The 20519-nt window shown below is 38.8% G+C and overlaps 1 protein-coding gene across 4 annotated transcripts in view; it reads left to right on the forward strand.

The window, feature by feature from the left end:
• Positions 1-20519, forward strand: part of ATRN (attractin) — a 189946-nt gene that overhangs the window by 81922 nt on the left and 87505 nt on the right. For all 4 annotated transcript variants that reach the window (XM_073007331.1, XM_073007334.1, XM_073007336.1 and 1 more), the window contains exons 7-14: positions 1819-1909; positions 3093-3336; positions 4716-4899; positions 5651-5805; positions 8037-8121; positions 15629-15849; positions 18810-18931; positions 19846-19984. In XM_073007331.1, the coding sequence (XP_072863432.1) occupies positions 1819-1909; positions 3093-3336; positions 4716-4899; positions 5651-5805; positions 8037-8121; positions 15629-15849; positions 18810-18931; positions 19846-19984 (1241 nt within the window). The remainder of the gene's footprint in view (positions 1-1818; positions 1910-3092; positions 3337-4715; positions 4900-5650; positions 5806-8036; positions 8122-15628; positions 15850-18809; positions 18932-19845; positions 19985-20519) is intronic.

Here is a 20519-nt window from a genome sequence, read left to right on the forward strand (position 1 = left end):
AATTGAAGAGCTCAAGAAAGAGAGGTTGTGGTAAAGGGACTGTGAGGCGATTGATTCAGCTAAAATTCAGGACTAAGTAACTGTGGAATTTTACTGATTGTAGTGCAAATGTTAAGGACCTGGACATTATAAAAATTTTATAATAAAAATTTGAAGAAGAAATGAGAGGAAATGTGAATGCTAAGATTTTTCAACTTTTAAAGCAAGAAGTTAGTGAATTCTGTACAAAAATAAATTGCATATAACTTTAAATTCAACCTCTAAATAATTTTTCATGTATTTTTAAGTGTGTAATATTCCAAACATATGTAAAATAATAGTTGGTGCCAATTTATATGCAATTCATATTTAATAGTTGTCACCATTTGTTATATTTGCTTCAGATCATGTATAAAATATTTAAGATTAAAAAAAGGCTTAGAGAAAATTAACACCAATGGATTCACCACCAGATTAGAAAATAAAACACTGCTAACACAGTTGAAGTCCCTTGCATGTCCCTCCAAAGTCCCAGAGATAACCTGTATCCTGATTTTGGTATCAGTTGTTCATACTTTCATATGTATGTTATACTTTACATATATGTTATACATTATATATATATGAAAGTATAGTATAATTAATAAATTTTCTGTTTTTAGTCTTTATAGAAACAATGTTTTGCAGTGTGCTATTTCAGCTTAACATTGTTTTGAGATTTATGTTGACATATGTTGCTGGAGTATATTTTTCATTCTGTATACTTATTCTTTATGTTATCTGTGTATATTACCATTTATTTGTTGATTTTCAATGGATGGACATTTATTTGTATTCCTTTTTTGCTATTGTGACAAACTTTCTTATACCTTTGTGCTTATATATGATAATGTTTTTCAAAATGTTTTAAGTACTTGGAATATCCAGGTAAACTTTTATAGAAAAGAAACATTTACTTAAGGTATAGCAATATCATTTGTTTCTTTTTGGTTTATTTTTTTCTATTTTATGAAAATAATTAAAATTAACACTTTATTAACATTATCCTCTTATATGCATAGAAAGATGTCTGGAATGATGTTTACTTAATATTAATGATATTTATTTCTAGATCATGGAATGTGGGAACTTTTTAAAAAATTTTGGCTCTTTATTCTTTTATTGGTTACATTCTTTATAATGAACATGTATGCTTTTTATAAAAACGGTAGAGTTTTTCTCAAAAGCAAAAACTCAAAAGTGAGTACTTTAAGATATTGAATGTAATTATTCAATAATGCATGAATAAGTATAAATTGCATGGCAGGATTATACATTATTTTCTTTTTGGCATTTTTGTATTTTAAGGTCTTTATATTCATAGTACAAGTGAAATGCTATAATGGTATTCTGGCTTTTGAAAATGTATTTTTAGTCAATTATATAAAGAAAAGGAAAGGTTAGTAATTTTCTTTTACTTATCATTCCTTTTTTGGTACCTATCTTCAGTTTCTCATGATTAAATAAAAGTTATTGTAATAAAATTTTGAGTCCCTTGAGTACAGTGCAACCTTTAAATGATTTAGACTGTTTATAGAAGAGGTTTTCAGGAAGTGCTAGAACCTTCCAGTAGGTTTCTGTTCCTTTCTTTTCCCAGGATTTCATAGTCCAGCTCCTTTTCCCGAGCTATCACTTGTCCAGTGGGCCCAGGTGTCAGGTTTATTTGTGAAGGTGACAAGTGCCCCCCATATCCATGGTAGATTTAGTGAGCATCTCCAAAGTGGATTATATCACAAATAAAATAGTATGAGATGTTCTGTCTTATTAGTTGGGTGAAAATATGATCTGTTTGTTTTGTAGGTATGACCTTGCTTCTAGGGAGTGGCTTCCACTAAACCATTCTGTGAACAATGTGGTTGTTAGATATGGTCATTCTTTGGCATTATACAAGGTAAAGTATTTCCACTCTGTGCTAAGCAAGAAACTAAGTTTTCCTCAGTTACTTCATGTATTACATAGTTGAAAAGCTACCTCAGTGTTGGTTTTTAATTGGAGACAACTTTTTGTTTGGGGGCATTATAAAATTGCCTAAGTTTTAAGTAGAAATTAAAATGGAAACTTTTTTAACTCAAGAGATTCTAATGGTTTCAAACTGTAATGGGGTATTATAATTATGGCACTAAATGGTTAAAGATGTAGATTAAAAAGTGTAGATTAGCTTTTATTCTCATAAGCAAGTTAGCCAAGAATAGCTACACTGTAATGTGGCTGAATAAACATTTTCATTTCCTCATTTTTGTAGATAGATGGTAAGATGAGGCAACTTTATTTTTCCAAGTCCTTTTGTACTGTAAAAGATTCATGTGAGGAAGTCCAAGAAAACTGGTGAAGTATTAGAGATGTAAAATATGATAAGTTTTATTTCCCTTTTTCCTTTTTTTATCCTTTTCCTAGTAATTCACTGAAAGGTGCCCTTTGCTAACCCTTAAAATTTTTTTAATTTATTTTTTATTGAGGTAAAATATACATATATAATGGTACCATCTTTACCATTTTTAAGTGTACAGTTTGGTGATAATAAATACATTTACATTCTTTTTTTCCGTCTTCATTCTCCCCCGCCAGCCTGCCAGCCTCTGGTAACCACCAATCTATTCTCCATCTTCATGAGATCCACTTTTTTAGCTCCCACATATGATTAATAATGTGATATTTGTCTCTCTGTGCTTGGCTTATTTTACTTAACATAATGACCTCCAGTTCAATCCATGTTGCTACAAAATGACTGGATGTCATTCTTTTTAACGGCTGAATAATGCTCCATTGTGTATATATACACCACATTTTCTTTATCTAATTATCCATTGATAGACACTTACATTGATTCCATGTTTTGGCTATTATGAATTGCGCTACAATTAACATAGGAGTGCAGATATCTCTTTGGTATGTTCATTTCCATTCTTTTGGATATATACCCAGTATTGAAATTGTTGGATCATAGGGTAGTTCTAGTTTTAGTTTCTTGACTAACCTTTTTTAAGCTGAAAATAATATTGAGCTTTTGTTCTTCTCTGTTCTCAGATTTAATCTTTTCAGTGTTTTTTAAAATTTTGTTTGCATTTTTTTCCTAGGATAAAATTTACATGTATGGAGGAAAAATTGATTCAACTGGGAATGTGACCAATGAGTTGAGAGTTTTTCACATTCATAATGAGTCATGGGTATTGTTGACTCCTAAGGCAAAGGAGCAGTATGCAGTGGTTGGGCACTCCTCACACATTGTTACGCTGAAGAATGGCCGAGTGGTCATGCTGGTCATCTTTGGTCACTGCCCTCTCTATGGATATATAAGTAATGTGCAGGAATATGATTTGGGTAGGTATATTTTTTCCAGTAGATGCCTTTTGAACATCAGATTCAAAACCTCTAAGCTTATTATTTTGACTGTTTAGAAAGGTTCAACCTCATATTGATTCAGTACTTTATCTTGAAACATAGTTAACACTGGGCCCCCCGGGGGTGGTGACTCATGCCTGTAATCCCAGCACTTTGGGAGGCTGAGGTGGGCGGATCACCTAAGGTCAGGAGTTCAAGACCAGCCTGGCACCAACATGGTGAAACCCCGTCTGTACTAAAAATACAAAATTTAGCCCAGCATGGTGGCGGGCACCTATAATCCCAGCTACTCAGGAGGATGAGGCAGGAGAATCGCTTGAACCTGGAAAGTGGAGGTTGCAGTGAGCCAAGATTGCACCACTGCACTCCAGCCTTAGGGAGAGAGTGAGCCTCTGTCTCAAAACAAACAAACAAACAAAAACCAATATAGTTAACATTGATGTATTACCAGTGAAATACAGATTATTGATACTTCTATGTAGTATGTGTTTTTTACTGTCAGTTTGGTAAGGAGCCAAAGATGACCCAAAATACTCTGGGTATTTAAAATAAATGAAAAGAAAATGGTTCAAAACAACAAATATTGAAGAAAAAAAGTATTTGCCTAGCCCTTTAGAGATTGGTTTAGCGGAGTATGATTTACCCTTAATATAAAATATTTCCTTTGGTTAAATTTCATTGTATCTGTTGTTGTGCAGTAGGAATACCAGGTATAATTAACATTTTGTGAAAAGTAGGCCTATAAAATATATCTGTATATTGGTCACCAAAGGTTATAGGGAATTAAATGTTCATTTGAGTGAAATCTGATCTTTTTATTTTATGTATTGAGACAAGATCTCACTCTCTCACACAGGCTGGAGTGCAGTGGCACAATCATAGCTCACTGCAGCCTTGATGCCCTGTCCTCAAGTGATCCTCCCACCTTAGCCTCCCTATTAGCTGGGACTACAGGTGCGTGCCACCACTCCTGGCTAATTTTTTAATTTTAGTAGAGATGGGATCTTACTATGTTGCCCAGGCTGGCCAACATAGCAGGCTTCAAGTGATCCTCCCACCTTAGCCTCCCAAAGTGCTGGGATTATACATGTGAGCCACTTCGCCTGGCCCTGAGTGTTTTAAATTTAGTTAATTCTTTTCTTACATGGCATATTAGAACATCAGAACATAGAACAGACTGAAATTAGGCCACGTGGCTTTGTTACAAGTTTAGGTGACTTTCTTTAAAATATAAAGATAAAAAAGTATATGTATCGAGTCTCCTGAAATCCCTTCTCATGCCCTAAGCGCTTTGGACATTTTCAGTAGTAGAGAGGAGGAGCCTGCCATGCTTGCCTTTAACTGTTTTTCCTTTCCAGATAAGAACACGTGGAGTATATTACACACCCAGGGTGCCCTTGTGCAAGGGGGTTACGGCCATAGCAGTGTTTATGACCATAGGACCAGGGCCCTGTATGTTCATGGTGGCTACAAGGCTTTCAGTGCCAATAAGTACCGGCTTGCAGATGATCTCTACCGATATCATGTGGATACCCAGATGTGGTTGGTACTTTTTCTTGAGCTTTCACTTTAAGGTGTAAATTCTGTAGAGGCAGTTGTTGAGAAAATATTGTGCTATCTTTTTGTTTTTATGCCTGGCAGATAATTCTGTTCAGCATTGTATATAGAGAAATTGGGAAATAAACAGAGGGTAATAAAGTAGCTAGTATTTGTTTTGTTGCATTATTCTGTAATTCTGTAGTAGGTTGGTTAGAAAATGCTTAGAGTTTTTTTTAACAAATGTAAAGCAAATTTGAGTTATGAAATAATGTAATTATAAAGCGATGGTTTCTCTTCTTTTTCCTCACCTATTTGATCCCCTGCTATGGATACTGTTTTATATTCTGTCATAAAAATTATCATTTTGAGTAGCTGTGGAATACTCCATTTTGTGGGTATACTGAGACTGTGCAGGTGAAAGTTTTGGTTTCTTTCTAGTTTTTATGTTATTAAGAAACCATTATGCATTAAGCTTCTGTCAATATTTCACATGATTTCTGCCCAGAAACTAGAAGTATGTAGCTACAGAGTGTGAAGAGTTTAAGGTTCTTAATATATTTTGCCAAAATTCTTACAGGTCTTTAAAATTATCTATATTTATTGTTGAAAAAGTTACTTATATGTAGGGAAAAATCTGGAAGGATTTGTACCTTCGGGTCTGAGGTTAATAAAGTGGTTGTGCTTGCATTAGCAGATACATAAATATTCTTTAAAAACTAACCTTGTATTTATTATTTCTAAATAAACTCAAAAGGACCATTCTTAAGGACAGCCGATTTTTCCGTTACTTGCACACAGCTGTGATAGTGAGTGGAACCATGCTAGTGTTTGGAGGAAACACACACAATGACACATCTATGAGCCATGGTGCCAAATGCTTCTCTTCAGATTTCATGGCCTATGACATTGGTAAGTTTCCCAAAACCACTTTAGCTTCAGGCATCTTTTTGTCTATAAGCAACATTTAAAAGGAGACCGAAAATATTGCCAGTTAAAAATGGTCAGGCCTGGCTAACCCGGTGAAACCCCGTCTCTACTAAAAAATACAAAAAACTTGCCGGGCGAGGTGGCGGGCACCTGTAGTCCCAGCTACTCGGGAGGCTGAGGCAGGAGAATGGCGTAAACCCGGGAGGCGGAGCTTGCAGTGAGCTGAGATCCGGCCACTGCACTCCAGCCTGGGCAACAAAGCGAGACTCCGTCTCAAAAAAAAAAAAAAGGTCAGGCCATTTGAAAGAGGTCCAAATGGTATTTTTTATATTCCTTTGACTAATGTTACTTATCTGATAAAAATTATTTCTACATTAAATTCTTTTTGAAATAACTCCTGTTAATTGCTTGAATGCTAATTTTTGAGGCTGAGTTAAGGTGTCTAGTCTCTCCTTTGTAATGTTATGCCTACCTGGTAGTGTTACATAGTTGCAACCACCAGCATTGTGTTAAAATTGGTTCACTTACTAGCTTTATCTCATTCCCTAGAAAACTGGTTTCTCACATGGTCTTGGTGTAGCAATATACTAGACCGGAAGAGGGCAGTATTTGTTCATGCAAAGCAAATGCATACTGGATGATTTCTTTCATAAAAATCATCAGATGTTCATTTTAAACAAATCATTATTTTTTTGTTTGTGGTAAAATACACATAAAATTTACCATCCTAAATATATTTAAATGTCTAGTTTAGTGATATTAAACACATTCATAATGTTATAAATCCATCACTGCCGTCCATCTTCAGAACTTTCTTCATCTTGTAAGACTGAAGCTCTATACCCATTAAACAATAATTTCCCATTTCTTCCTCCCCACAATGCCTGGCAACCACTATTCTACAGTCTGTCTCTGTGATTTTGACTATTCCAAGTTAGACATTTGTTTTTAACAGACATTTGTGTGCCAGCCACTCAGTTTGTACATTGAGAAGATCAGATGAATAACTTAAAGCCCTTAGCCTCAAAGTGGAAGAGGTAGAGAAATGAGCAGACAATAGAATTGCACTTCAGGGTATTTCTGGCTGAAAAGAATGTATGAGAGCACCTCTGAGTACCCTTTAAGTCATGGAGGGTAAGAGTGATGATAAACAGGGAACACTTTCTTGAAGAGGGGCCATCCCCTCTGGATCCTTGGGAACACTAGGTGTCAAGTAGGTGAAGTTAGGCAGCACTCTCCAGTCAGAGGAAACCCACTTTGCAGAGACACAGAGATAGAAAAGACCAGCACATATTTAGGGCTCAGAGAGTGAGACACTGAGTGTGAGGTTGGCATGGTATAGCAGCACCAGTTGGTATTAGATCCAGAAGAGATGTTGCTAGTATGGGTCACAACAGAGGAAAATTAATCAATCTAGGGCATCTAGGAAAGGACTATTAAAAATTAGATAACATTTAAATTTTTTGAAATTTCGTTTTCCGCCTGTATTTTTCCATTTTATTTACTAAATTTGGGCAAATCAATATAGAAAAGAGTGGAAAATAGTTATGAAACCCATATGTTTTGCTGATACAAGCTTTGTAGAATGTAAAGTTTGCTTGCTTTAAAAAACATTCTTGGCCGGGCGTGGTGGCTCACGTCTGTAATCCCAGCACTTTGGGAGGCCAAGGTGGGCAGATCACGAGGTCGGGAGATTGAGACCATCCTGGCTAACACGGTGAAACCCCGTCTCTACTAAAAATACAAAAAATTTGCCAGGCATGGTGGCAGGCACCTGTAGTCCCAGCTATTTGGGAGGCTGAGGCAGGAGAATGGCGTGAACCTGGGAGGTGGAGCTTGCAGTGAGCCGAGATCACATAACTGCACTCCAGCCTGGGCAACAGAGCGAGACTCTATCTAAAAAAATAAATAAATAAAAAATAAACAGCAACAACATTCTAGTGGATCAAACTGATAGGCAATCGGGTGAGTGATCCATATGTCATGGGTTTTGGGTGTGTTTGCTAGTCAGAATTGCGGTGTGATCCCGCCTTTCTTCCATGCCTTGTTGCTCTGCTGCTGCTGCATTTTAACCCAGAAATGATGTAACTGAGAAAATTGAGAGGCATGTTTTATGAGGTTCTCTTTGTTGTAGTAGTCTTCCCAAAGAAAATGTCAGGTCCTATTGATTAGAAATGGTAGTCCCTTTTAAAATACATTTTTCTTTCTCCTAGCCTGTGACCGCTGGTCAGTGCTTCCCAGACCTGATCTCCACCATGATGTCAACAGATTTGGCCATTCAGCAGTCTTACACAACAGGTAATTAGAGAAGTATTGCTCCTTTTCTTTTGTGTTTAAAATGAAAATAAAGGGCAGGGTACGGTGGCTCACGCCTGTAATTCCAACACTTTGGGAGGCTGAGGCAAGTGGGAATACGAGATCAGGAGATTGAGACCATCCTGGCCAACATGGTTAAACCCCGTCTTTACTAAAAATACAAAAATTAGCTGGGCTTGGTAGTGCGTGTCTGTAATCCCCCCTACTTGGGAGGCTGAGGCAGGAGATCACTTGAACCAGGAATCCTGAGGCAGAAGAATCGCTTGAACCAGGGGGTCAGAGGTTTCAGTGAGACGAGATCACGCCATAGCACTCTAGCCTGGCAACAGGGCAAGACTACATCTCAAAAAAAAGAAAAGAAAAGAAAAGAAAAAAGAAAATGAAGTAAAGTGGAATTGGACTTAACGTATTATTCACAAGATTCCCTCATCCCAGTAGTTTTTTTACAGGATTATGTGGGTATAAATATTCTGATTGCTGTTTAAAATATTTGATGTGGAGGTGAATTACGTTAAATGCCATGTTTGTTGATCTGGTTTTGTTAGCACGCAAGAGCACGCTTTTTGGTGTGGTCTGAGTGCCTGGGCAACAAAAGTTACGTGCATGTCCTTGTCTTATGTCCTTTGTTATCATTTTTGGTACTCAAGTTTCTAGTAGTTGTATCTGAATTGTAAGGAGTTTGGAAAAGAGGAGAGAGGTCACTTCAGATGGGGGATAAGATAGGAGAACAGAGGTGGGGAGATTGTGAAGCTTAATATAGATCAAGTCTGTAGGCTCTGGATAATCAGAATTCTGCAGTTCATTGCATTGTATTGCTCAAAAATGCCTGGCCCAAACTACCAGAGCTCTTAAAAAAATCGGCCCTTGGAGAAGTCTCAGTCAAATAAGGGAGGTTTAGAGTGGCCACTCTACTTGCTCCTTACAGTGTGCTTTAGAGATTTTTAAGAAGTTAAACAGCCTAATCATGTTATTAATTTTTCTCATTCAGTTTCTGCTGTTATTACTGCTGTCTGCTTTCCCTTTTAAAATTCTAAGCCATATAAATCCTAAGGATATTTAAGTGTTAGAATGCCTGTATCATGTTAGAATTCCTTTGGCTTTTGAAATTTCTGTTGTAATGATTAAAGATGGATGAGGAAGGTAATTTAACTTAGATTAGGAAAGATGAGAGGCCAGGCACGGTGGCTCATGCCTGTAATCCCAGCACTTTGGGAGGCCAAGGAGGGCAGATCACTGGAGCCCAGGAGTTCAAGACCACCCTAGCAACAGCATGGCAAAACCCCTGTCTCTACTAAAAATACAAAAAAATTAGCCAGGCGTGGTGACAGGCGCCTGTAGTCCCAACTACTTGGGAGGCTGAGGCAGGAGAATCACTTGAACCCAGGAGGTGGAGATTGCAATGAGCCGAGATTATGCCACTGCATTCCAGCCTGCGTGACAGCGAGACTGTCTCAAAAAAAAAAAAAAAAAAAAAAAAAGGAAAGGTGAGAAAGTGACGTATTTTGGAGATGTTGTGAAGGAATAGTTGACACAATTTAGGAACTAGCTACTAGGAAAAGGTGCTATCTTTTATAAGGTAATTATTTAGTTTTTTTAGCAATGTGTATGGTTTTACTGTGAGAACATTTGACAGAGACTAAAATGGAAGGATTTCTGGCCACCTTGCTAATTTGATGTGTTATTATAAATCATAATCTGGGATTTCCTCAGTACAGAAGACCCTTAAACCTTTCTAGCAAGTGCCTCTTGAGATTTTCATCTGGAATGCAGTGGGAACATTTTGTCATTATCATGCCTGCGGGAGCCTGGCCTCAACTGTCTTCGTTTGTGTTCCTAGTTCTCCTAGCACAGGATTTGGCACGTAATAGACATTTGCTAAATTGCAGGTATTAGTACAGTAATAACTAGCAAACAAATGAATCTTTTATAAAACTTTCTTAGGTTTTATTCAAACTCAGAGTAAGTTGAGACTTTACCATAAAATATAATTTAACCATGAGTCAAAATTGGGAATACCTTGCCTGAGTTGTAATTTTTTTTTTAATGTGATTCCAGTGGTATGTTTGAACCCTGATATGTAAGTATCTGTGTGTTAAGATACGATTGGGTAGGTGGCAGGGGACCCTGAGGGAGGCCAGCTACTAAAAGGTCATAGTTTTGGTTTAATTTTATGAAATAATTTACTGAAAAAGAAACTGTGATTCACATCATTTCTTCATGCTTTAAGTGGGTCAACAGCATTGAGTGAGCTGTGCCTTCCTTAGTTGTCATTGAGGTTTTGAGGGAGGCAGGAAGGAGGAGGAGAGATGGCTGTGACACACCAGGGTGGCAGGAGATGCAGCTGTGCCTCTCAGTTGCCTGCTCCATGTGTCTCTGAGGGACTCTCCCTAACTCTGCAGAGCCCCTGTGCAACCAGATGGATTCACAATTGCTGAGAACACCAACTGTACTGGGAAGAGGAGGTTGCTTATTTGGTTTAAGCAACAAATTAACTAGTTGAATCTAGCCTGCTTAATGTGGTACTGAGTAAGCTGATAGCAAGGTTAAAAATGAAACCTGGCAGGCACGGTGGCTCACGCTTGTAATCCCGGCACTTTGGGAGGCCGAGACGGGCGGATCATGAGGTCAGGAGATTGAGACCATCCTGGCTAACACGATGAAACCCCGTCTCTACTAAAAATACAAAAAAATTAGCCGGGCATGGTGGCAGGCACCTGTAGTCCCAGCTTCTTGGGAATCTGAGGCAGGAGAATGGTGTGAACCCAGGAGGCGGAGCTTGCATGAGCTGAGATCACGCCGTGAGCCTGTTATCCCAGCAGTTTGGGAGGCCAAGGCCAGAGGATCTCTTGAGCCCAGGAGTATGAGGCTGCAGTGAGCTGTGATGGCGCCACTGCACTCCAGCCTGGGTGACAGAGTGAAACCCTAACTCAAAAAAATATATATTTCAGATTGCAATTTATTTTCATTATTCACAACTCTATAAAGTAACTATACACACTGAATTCTTGAATATTGAATTATTTCTGCTAGGGAAATACAGGGTTATGTTTCTGTAAGCATCTGATGACGACATCTTCATCAACGAGTCAGCATACATAACTTTCTTTTATGTGTGTTTCTATTTAAAAACATCTTATTTAATATATATTCTTGATTTATTAACATTGAGCTCACAGCCAACAGCACTTTAACTCATGCCTGAACAAAGCTTATGTAACACATGTACTTTCTCAGTAAGGCTCATCACAGCCTTCTTACACTTAGGAACACTAGACAGCACTTCAGCACTGCATAGGGGGCCATTTTCAACAGTGAAAGCACTAACACAAGGTACAAAAATACTTAAAATATGGCACTAGATAGATCATGGAAGGGACACTTGTTTGTAGTGCGAGAGTTGAAACAAGAAGGGAGAGCATCTCCTTGTTTGACCTTAGCTGGGAATATGCATGTGTGTCAAGTCCAATTTTTTGCCATTCTGTGCACACACATGCTGGTAACTGACCGTGAAACTACTGCAAGTATTGATTTTGGAGTTAGAAATAAATTGATTTTGGAGTTAGAAATAAATTTTGTAGGCCGGGCGCGGTGGCTCACGCCTGTAATCCCAGCACTTTGGGAGGCCGAGGCGGGCGGATCACAAGGTTAGGAGATCGAGACCATGGTGAAACCCCGTCTCTACTAAAAATAGAAAAAAAATTAGCCGGGTGCAGTGGCGGGCGCCTGTAGTCCCAGCTCCTCGGGAGGCTGAGGCAGGAGAATGGCGTGAACCCGGGAGGCGGAGCTTGCAGTGAGCCGAGATTGCGCCACTGCACTCCAGCCTGGGCGACAGAGCGAGACTCCGTCTCAAAAAAAAAAAAAAAAAAATTTTGTAAGTAGGTGAATTTGCAAATATGGAATCTACAATCTGCAGATAATGGTCATGCTTCGCTGAATGTTAGGGATACGTTCTGAGAAATGCATCCGTAGGCAATTTCATCATTGTGCCAACATCGCAGAGTGTACTTACATAAACCTAGGCTACACATCTAGGCTATATGGTATGGCTTGTTGCTCATAGCTACAAGCCTGTGCAGCATGTTACTATAGTGAATACTGTAGGTCTTTGTAATGCAGTGGTAAGTATTTGTGTGTCCAAGCATATCTAAATGTAGAGAAGTACAGTAAAAATGCAATATGAAAGATAAAAAAATGTACACCTGTACAGGCCACTTACCATGAAGGCAGGGAGCATGCAGGACTGGAAGTTGTTCTGGGGAGGTCCGTGAGTGAGTGGACTCAACCCTACTGTGTACTTTGTAAACACTGTACACTTAGACTACACTAAATTTATTTAAAAATTGTTTTCTTCAATAATAAATTAACCTTAGCTTACTAGATGACAGCCATTGTACATGCCATCCATCATTGATGGAAACATCATTATCCAGCACCACATGACTATAATGAAGATTGGCTGTCTTTTAAAGATGAAGACTTAATTTTAAAAACACAGCCCCTATACAGTTATCACACTTTTAAAGTTAATTCTTTAAGCCAGGGTTGGTGGCTCACACCTGAAATCCCAGCACTTCGGGAGGCCAAGGCAGGAGGATTGCTTGAGTCCAGGAGTTCAACACCAGCCTGGGCAGCACAGCAAGACCTCATTTCTACTAGAAATACAAAAATTAGCTGGGCATGGTGATGCGCGCCTGTTGTCCCAACTACTCGGGAGGTTGATGTGGGAGGATTGCTTGAGCCCACGAATTTGAGGTTGCACTGAGCTATGATGGTGCCATTGCACTCCAGCCTGGGTAACAGAGCAAGACTCCATCTCGAAAAAAAAAAAGAAAAAAGTTGTTCTTTAATATCTCTCAGTGTCCATTCAGTGTTTACATCTCCTAATTGTCTCAATTTTTTTTTAAGTTTAGTTCCTTCAACTCAGAATCCAAATGAGATCCATATGTTACAATTGGTTAAAATGTCTCTGTAGTTTCTCTTAATCTGTAGGGACCCCATCCATCATTTTCCCCCTTACTTGTTAAAGAGACTGGGTTGTTTGTCCTGTAGAGTTTTCCATAGTCCAGATTTTGATTGTTGTATCCTGGGCTTTCATATAACATATTGTTCTCTCTCCTAAAATTACTGCAAATTAACTTGATCAGATTCTCTTCAGTATTTTGGCAAGATCACTTCATAGGTTTCTTTCCCTTTGTTTACCAATTTTCAAAATAATGTACTGATTTCTTAGCGTTGTCCAAAGATGACAAATTAGGTTTGTTTTTTTTTTTTCAGGAATGAGAGATGTATATCATTATGAACTCATGGATTTAAAAATATTTCATGTGTTTTAATCTATTGTAGTTTGTGTTTTTATTAAATTTCAAACATTTTCCATCTTTAGCCGATGAGGGCATCTTTACATTAGCTTTTGAGTTTATCTGATACTACCCTAGTCTTCTTTTCTTTCCAGTATAACAAGATCTGCTAGACTCATTGTGAACATTTCTTCATCCAGACATGAAATTAGGTTTTTCTCTAAAAAGTTCTAGTATTTAAGGGGTGACAGGAGGGAGAAAGAATGGTTTTTAGATACGCACAATCTAAACACTAGTTATATTCATTGCTACTGGGTTGGCTGTTGTTTCTAGGTTTTTTAAGAAGGCAGGTTAAAGAGAAACTGTAGTGTCCTTTTTTAAAAGGAAAATGAATTATATCTGCATGTTTGTGTGTTTGACCTTCTTGTTCCCTCAGTAGATAAATGACTACATTGTTTAAATACTTTTCTCTGCATTCCATTTTCCCCCTACATAACAGTATGTACTGGAGCTCACTCCATAGAAGTATGTAGAAATTTTCCTCATTCCTTTTACATCTGCCTAATATTTCATTATGTGGATGTATTATAGTTTGTCACATCCCCAACTGATGGACATTTGGGGCTATTTGAGTCTTTTGCTATTATCATTAACCCATTTATGCCTAGTGTTCCATTATTGGAAAGCTAAGCTTGTGGGAGTTATTTATATCCTACTGCTCAAGGTCATCCCCAAGGTCTGATTTTTCACACACACAAAAAATGTGCCCTCTGGCATAAGTGGTTAGTGCTGTAGTGAATAGCCTCATGTACTTCTTCTTGTATTTTTACTGTTCTGTCTTTGTGATAGACTTCTAGAAATGTGATTTCAGATTCAAAAAGTAAATGCAAAGTTTTGTTAGAGCTTGCCAAATCCCTCTGTACTGCACCATTTTACATGCCCAGCAGTAGTGTGTGAGAGTGACTGTTGCCCCATAGTCTCACCAATCCATATATTGTCAATTGTTTGTGCTGTTTTTGTTTTGCTAGTCTTATAGGTGAGAAATGCTACCTTAGTATAGTTTTAATTTGCATTTTTCTTGCACTGAAATTAGAGCATCTTCTCATATGTTTAAGGTCATTTGCATTTTTTCTCTGCAAACTGGCTGAAGCCCCCCTCTATGTTAGGGATAGTCCTTTTCCTATAACATAACTTGTAAATCTTTTTTTCATAGCATATCATTTGTTATTTTACTTTGCTTATAGCATTATTTCCATGTAAAACGTCTTTTTAATTCATATAACCAGATTTTTCAATCTTTTTTCCCCCTACCTTCTGGATTTTAAGTCTTTTTTTTTTTTTCACTCTCAGGTTATAGAGAAATACAGCCATTATTCTAGTACTTGTGTGTTTTGTTTTTTTCAGAAGGTGTGGAATTTATCCTGGAATATAGAGAAATAGATTCAATTTTATTTTTTTCCATATGTTTAGTTATCTTGATACCATTTACTAAAAAGACCATCTTTTCCCACTAATGTAAGATGCTGCTTTTACTGTCTACTAAATGCACATGTGTGCTTTTATCTGTTTATAATTGGGCTCATATCCATGTACCAGTACACAACTTTAATTGTACCAGTGTACAACTTTAATTACAGAGGCTTTTACCTGTGCTTTAAATTTGTACATTTTTATTTTTAATATTTAAAAAATGAAGATATAGAATTGCTGTTTAGTGTTAAAAGATGTGAGCATATCCTGACACTGAAATTTTCCAGTGCCTCATGGTTAAAAGTCACCAGGCTATCATGAGAACTTTTTAATACAGTAGCTATGATGAGGAGGCAGCTTATTGGAACTATTCTGGGTGGTTATAGGCCAGGATGAAAGGATGAATTTGGAAAGGAAGGGAACAAGAATATTTTTTAAGACCTTGAAAAATAGTTTCTTAGAAGACTTATGATATGTAAGATTTGTTTGAAGATTGTCTGTAAAAAGTGTATCATGGTAGCTGGATGTGGTGGCGTGTGCCTGTAGTCCCAGCTACTCAGGAGGCTGAGGCGAGAGGATCTCTTGAGCCCAGGAGTTTGAGACCAGCCTAGGCAACAGAGTAAGACCCTGTCTCAAAAAAAAAAAAAAAAAAAAAAAAAAGTATAGCATGCAATTGTTATCTAAGTCTCTGGTAAATTTATTCTCTCCCTTTTTCCTCTTAGCACCATGTATGTGTTCGGTGGTTTCAATAGTCTCCTTCTCAGTGACATCCTGGTATTCACCTCGGAACAGTGTGATGGGCATCGGAGTGAAGCCGCTTGTTTAGCAGCAGGACCTGGTATCCGGTGTGTGTGGGACACAGGGTCATCTCAGTGTATCTCGTGGGCGCTGGCAACTGATGAACAAGAAGAAAAGTTAAAATCAGAATGTTTTTCCAAAAGAAGTATGTTTTTTTTTCCCTGCTTAGATTTTAATGAATTTGAGACCTCATTTTATCTGAATTGTGAAGGAACTTAGCATATGTATACTTTTTATGTTCACCTTATTATCCAAGATTATTCAGTAATAACTTGTAGAAAGTGTTTTTGGATATTTGAAAATTGGTTTGTAAACATCTCAAATGGGGACATGCCATGTGGCTCGTAGAGGCTGTCTGCGGGTGATGGAGACATAACCTTCTTGGCATTGCGTAGACTTTGCATACTGACCCCAGATCCTGGCTGTGGTTGCTCTGAGGCAGTGCCATCCAGTAGAACTTTATTTTTGATGATGGAAATGTTCTGTGTCTTGACTGTCCCGATATGGTAGCCACGAGCCACGTGGGCTATTAAATACTTGAAATGTTAATTTAATTTTAATTTAAAATACATTTGTGGTTACTGGCTACCATATTGGATGCAGATCTAACATTAAGAATGAAATTAGGAGAGTCAGCCCAGAAAAGCCATGTTGAAGTAAATTATTTTGGTGGAGAGAGGGAGAGCTGCTGTCCTTGCAAAGTATTTTTGTCTAGCTTCTCTAGTTGGATACAACAGTGATATCAAGACAGACAGTTACTGAGGATGGGCAATGATCCCTGCTTCTAGAACCTCCCCTCATGTTTTCCAAGCTGTTTTCTTCCTTCTACCTGCTTTGCTGCTTGTTCTGTATTGCTGTGACATAGAGCACAATGCAGTACAGTGAAGCGATATATTAAAAAGTTCTTTTTTATTTTATTTTTATTTATTTATTTTTTGAGACGGAGTCTCTGTCGCTCAGGCTGGAGTACAGCAGCACGATCTCAGCTCACTACAACCTCCACCTCCCAGGTTCAAGTGATTCTCATGCCTCAGCCTGTAATACTCAAGTAGCTGGGATTACAGTCACCTGCCACCATGCCCGGCTAGTTTTTGTATTTTTAGTAGAGACAGGGTTTTACCATGTTGGCCAGGCTGGTCTGGAACTCCTGACCTCAAGTGATCTGCCCCCCTCAGCCTCCCAAAGTGTTGGGATTACAGGCATGAGCTACTGTGCAGGGCCAGAAAGTTCTTTAAAAGGAAGAATGTTGTCTCTACAAGATATTTATTTACATCAACTAATTTAAAGTATGTTGGCTGAATTTCTTACTAGTAGGATTGGTGTTGCAGTTAACTTGAGAGTTATGATGGATAGAAGCAGCTTTCATTCCTGGAATGCTGCTCCAAGTTAAACTTTCACGAACATAAATTCTCAGTAAGAACACCCTGGGCTGGCCACAGGGGCTCATGCCTATAATCCCAGCACTTTGGGAGGCTGAGGCACAGGGATCGCTTGAGCCCAGGAGTTCAAGACTAGCCTGGGCAACATAGTGAGACCCTGTCTCTACCAGAAACACAAAAATTAGCTAGGTGTGGGTGTGGTGGTGCACGCCTGTAGTCCCAGCTACTAGGATGGCTGAGGCGAGAACGCGTGAGCCCAGGATGTTGAGGCTGCAGTGAGGCATGATTATGCCACTGCACTCCAGCCTGAGTGACAGAATGAGATTGTCTCAAAAAAAAAAAAAAAAAAACAGGCCACCCAGGTTCATTGGTGGACTGGTGGGTGCTGGAGAACCAAGATTACCAGAACTTAGCAGGGTTAGTTCGTCTCTTGAAAGGGATAAAATCAGTGAAATAGTTCATTTTTAAACCAAATTTTAAAAGTTCAAATTACATGTGCATGTTTATAGGAAATAGTGTTGAATTACCTTAGGTGTTCATATCAACCTATTTGCTGTCATCTCATTTGAGACTTCAGTTCCCTGTTTCACCCCACTTTCTGGGTGATCCCAATCCTTGGGATAATGACCAGGACAGCAAGAGCAGCCTAAGGAGCTGACTGCTGGGGTCTTTGTGAGGGTGGGACGTGCCTTTTCTTGTTTGTGAATTCCCCCATGTGTGGAGTTTTTGAGACTCTGTCTCAAAAAATAAATAAATAAAAACAAAATAAAAAAGAACTTTTTAATATATCGCTTCACTGTACTGCATTGTACACGAGATGGTTGAACAGATGAGACAACATGGTTGTGCAGCTTCTCTTTTTTTTTTTTGGGCGGGGAGGGGCAGAGTCTCACTCTGTAGCCCAGGCTGGAGTGCAGTGGCGCAATTTCAGCTCACTGCAACCTCCGCCTCCCAGGTCCTGATTCAAGCAGTTCTCCTACCTCAGCCTCCTAAGTAACTGGGATTATAAGAACGTACCACTATGCCCAGCTAATTTTTCTATTTTTAGTAGAGACAGGATTTCACCATGTTGGCCAGGTTGGTCTTGAATTCCTGACCTCGTGATCTGCCCGCCTTGGCCTCCCAAAGTGCTGGGATTACAGGCATGAGCCATTGCGCCCAGCCGTGCAGCTTCTCTTTTCTAGAGTCAACAGGAGATGCAGCAGGTCTGTAGTAGCCCAGAAGTTCTCAAACTTGCACTCTTGAATTTACATGTACGTACAAAATGCAGCTCAGCCTAATACCTCCTGCGCAGTTCTGTGGTGCTGCCTACTTCCTGTGCCCAAATTAGCCTTGCATTTATAACTAGGAGGAATGACTTGATCTCCTACAATATTTTGGCTCCTGGGCTTCTTTGGTGTTCGTTCTATTACTAGTTGATTTTTTTTTCTTGGAAAGAAAAGTATTCAAAGAGCCAGAATTTACTTTCATTATATCTTACAGTAGTTAAATTAACCTATCCTTGTTTTCACTTTCTGTGTACTTCTGTCTTTGGGGTACAAAGCAGTGTTTCTTTAGATTGTCTATCTCTAAATATTATTTTAACCAGAACATACCGAATATATTTTCCTGCCAGTTTCATTCTTCATTTTACTTCTTAACCATTGTTACGATTTTTTTTAACTTCAGTCTCAGATTGTGCTCAACTGAAGTTGTCCCAGTTGATGAGATTTTCTTTTCTTTGTAGCTCTTGACCATGACAGATGTGACCAGCACACGGATTGTTACAGCTGCACAGCCAACACCAATGACTGCCACTGGTGCAATGACCATTGTGTCCCCAGGAACCACAGCTGCACGGAAGGCCAGGTCAGAGGCTGTTTCTCAAAGATTTCAGAAAAATCCTAATTTGTCATAGGTTTAGCTTTTATAGTGTATATGATATAAATAATGGCCCAGAGTTACTTTTCAAATGGGTTTCTATTTGGATTTTATTATCCCTGAGGTTTTCCTTCAGGAAGAGATGTTCTTTATATTCCAAGGGTCCTACTAGCCCTGGGAATTTGTTGTGTTTTAGAAGAAGGTAGGACTGTTGTCCGTGGGCATGGCCGTGACTAAGCACTGGATCCTTAGTTTGAGGCATCTAATAGTGCCAGGTTTACCAGTGCCAGGTTTTGATAGCAAGTTAGGGTTTGAGACTGAGAGTGAGTCAGGTGTATAGTGGCCCATATTGAACTGTGGAAATGACAGACTTTGCAAAATCTCCTTGTTTTATATCTTGGTTTGGCATAATCTCACTGCTCATCATATATAGATTTTTAAATTTAAGTTATAAGATGACCCAGGCTTTTATAGTTTTTGACAGCTTACAAGACTTTTTTTTTTTTGTCAGTCTCATGCAGTTCATAAAATAGAAAACTTTCAGACTTTTGAAGTGAGCATTTGAAAAGCAGCAAGTTCAACATTCCCATTTTACAGATGAGCAGGTTGAGGCATGGTGTTTAAAAGAGTGGGCTGCTTCCTTGCCAGTTAAAAGCATGTCCTTGAATAGAACATTACACTGTAGTGTTCCCACTGCAGAGCTACTGCAACTTTGTCTGTCTATCTATCTATCTATCTATCTATCTATCTATCTATCTATCTATCTATCTATCTGTTTATCTATCTATTTATTTGCAGTTTGCTTCCTCAATTAGATTTTATTGTCTACAGTGTCCTGTTGGTCCTCACCATAAGTTCTCTCTGTGGATACAGGAGAAAAGCTTTTGTCCACTGTGTTCTAGATCTCCATTTTTAGGTATGAGAATTGCCCCAAGGATAACCCCATGTACTACTGTAACAAGAAGACCAGCTGCAGGAGCTGCGCCCTGGACCAGAATTGCCAGTGGGAGCCCCGGAATCAGGAGTGCATTGCCCTGCCCGGTAGGCCTTGCAGGGTCATCTTGGTCTGTGTGGGTCCAAGACTTCACCCCATTTCACCCAACACTGTGCAGCCTAGCTTGAACCTAGCAGAGGGGAAAAGCTAATTCTGTCCATTCATCCCCCACACCAGTATTATGAGGTATTTTGTTTTTAACTAAAATACGGTTCTTAAGTATTTCCTCTTACTGGCCTTTGAAATAAAGTGAAATGTCCTTCACTGCTCTGGAGAATTGAGTGACAGCTTGGTTCTGTATCACTGAGCCTGCTCCTTGTCTCTTTCCCATCCACCTTCAATAACCTGGGACTAGAACACGACGTCTCAGCAGCCAGTCTCAGCAGCCAGGGCACTTTATGGAGAGTACTTCTTGTTAACCACTGGGATTTATTTGTCGGCACCTGCTAATGGGCCTTCTCTGAGAAGGAGAGGATGGATATTTCTGTCAGCAGCACCTTTTAGGGGTGATCTCCAGCCCTGAAAACCTCAATATATGCTACTTCTGAGGTTCAGGATGATGAATTCAGGGCCTGAGACCAG

This window comes from Chlorocebus sabaeus, chromosome 2, assembly GCF_047675955.1.
Source record: "Chlorocebus sabaeus isolate Y175 chromosome 2, mChlSab1.0.hap1, whole genome shotgun sequence".
In the NCBI taxonomy this organism is placed as follows: Eukaryota; Metazoa; Chordata; class Mammalia; order Primates; family Cercopithecidae; genus Chlorocebus; species Chlorocebus sabaeus.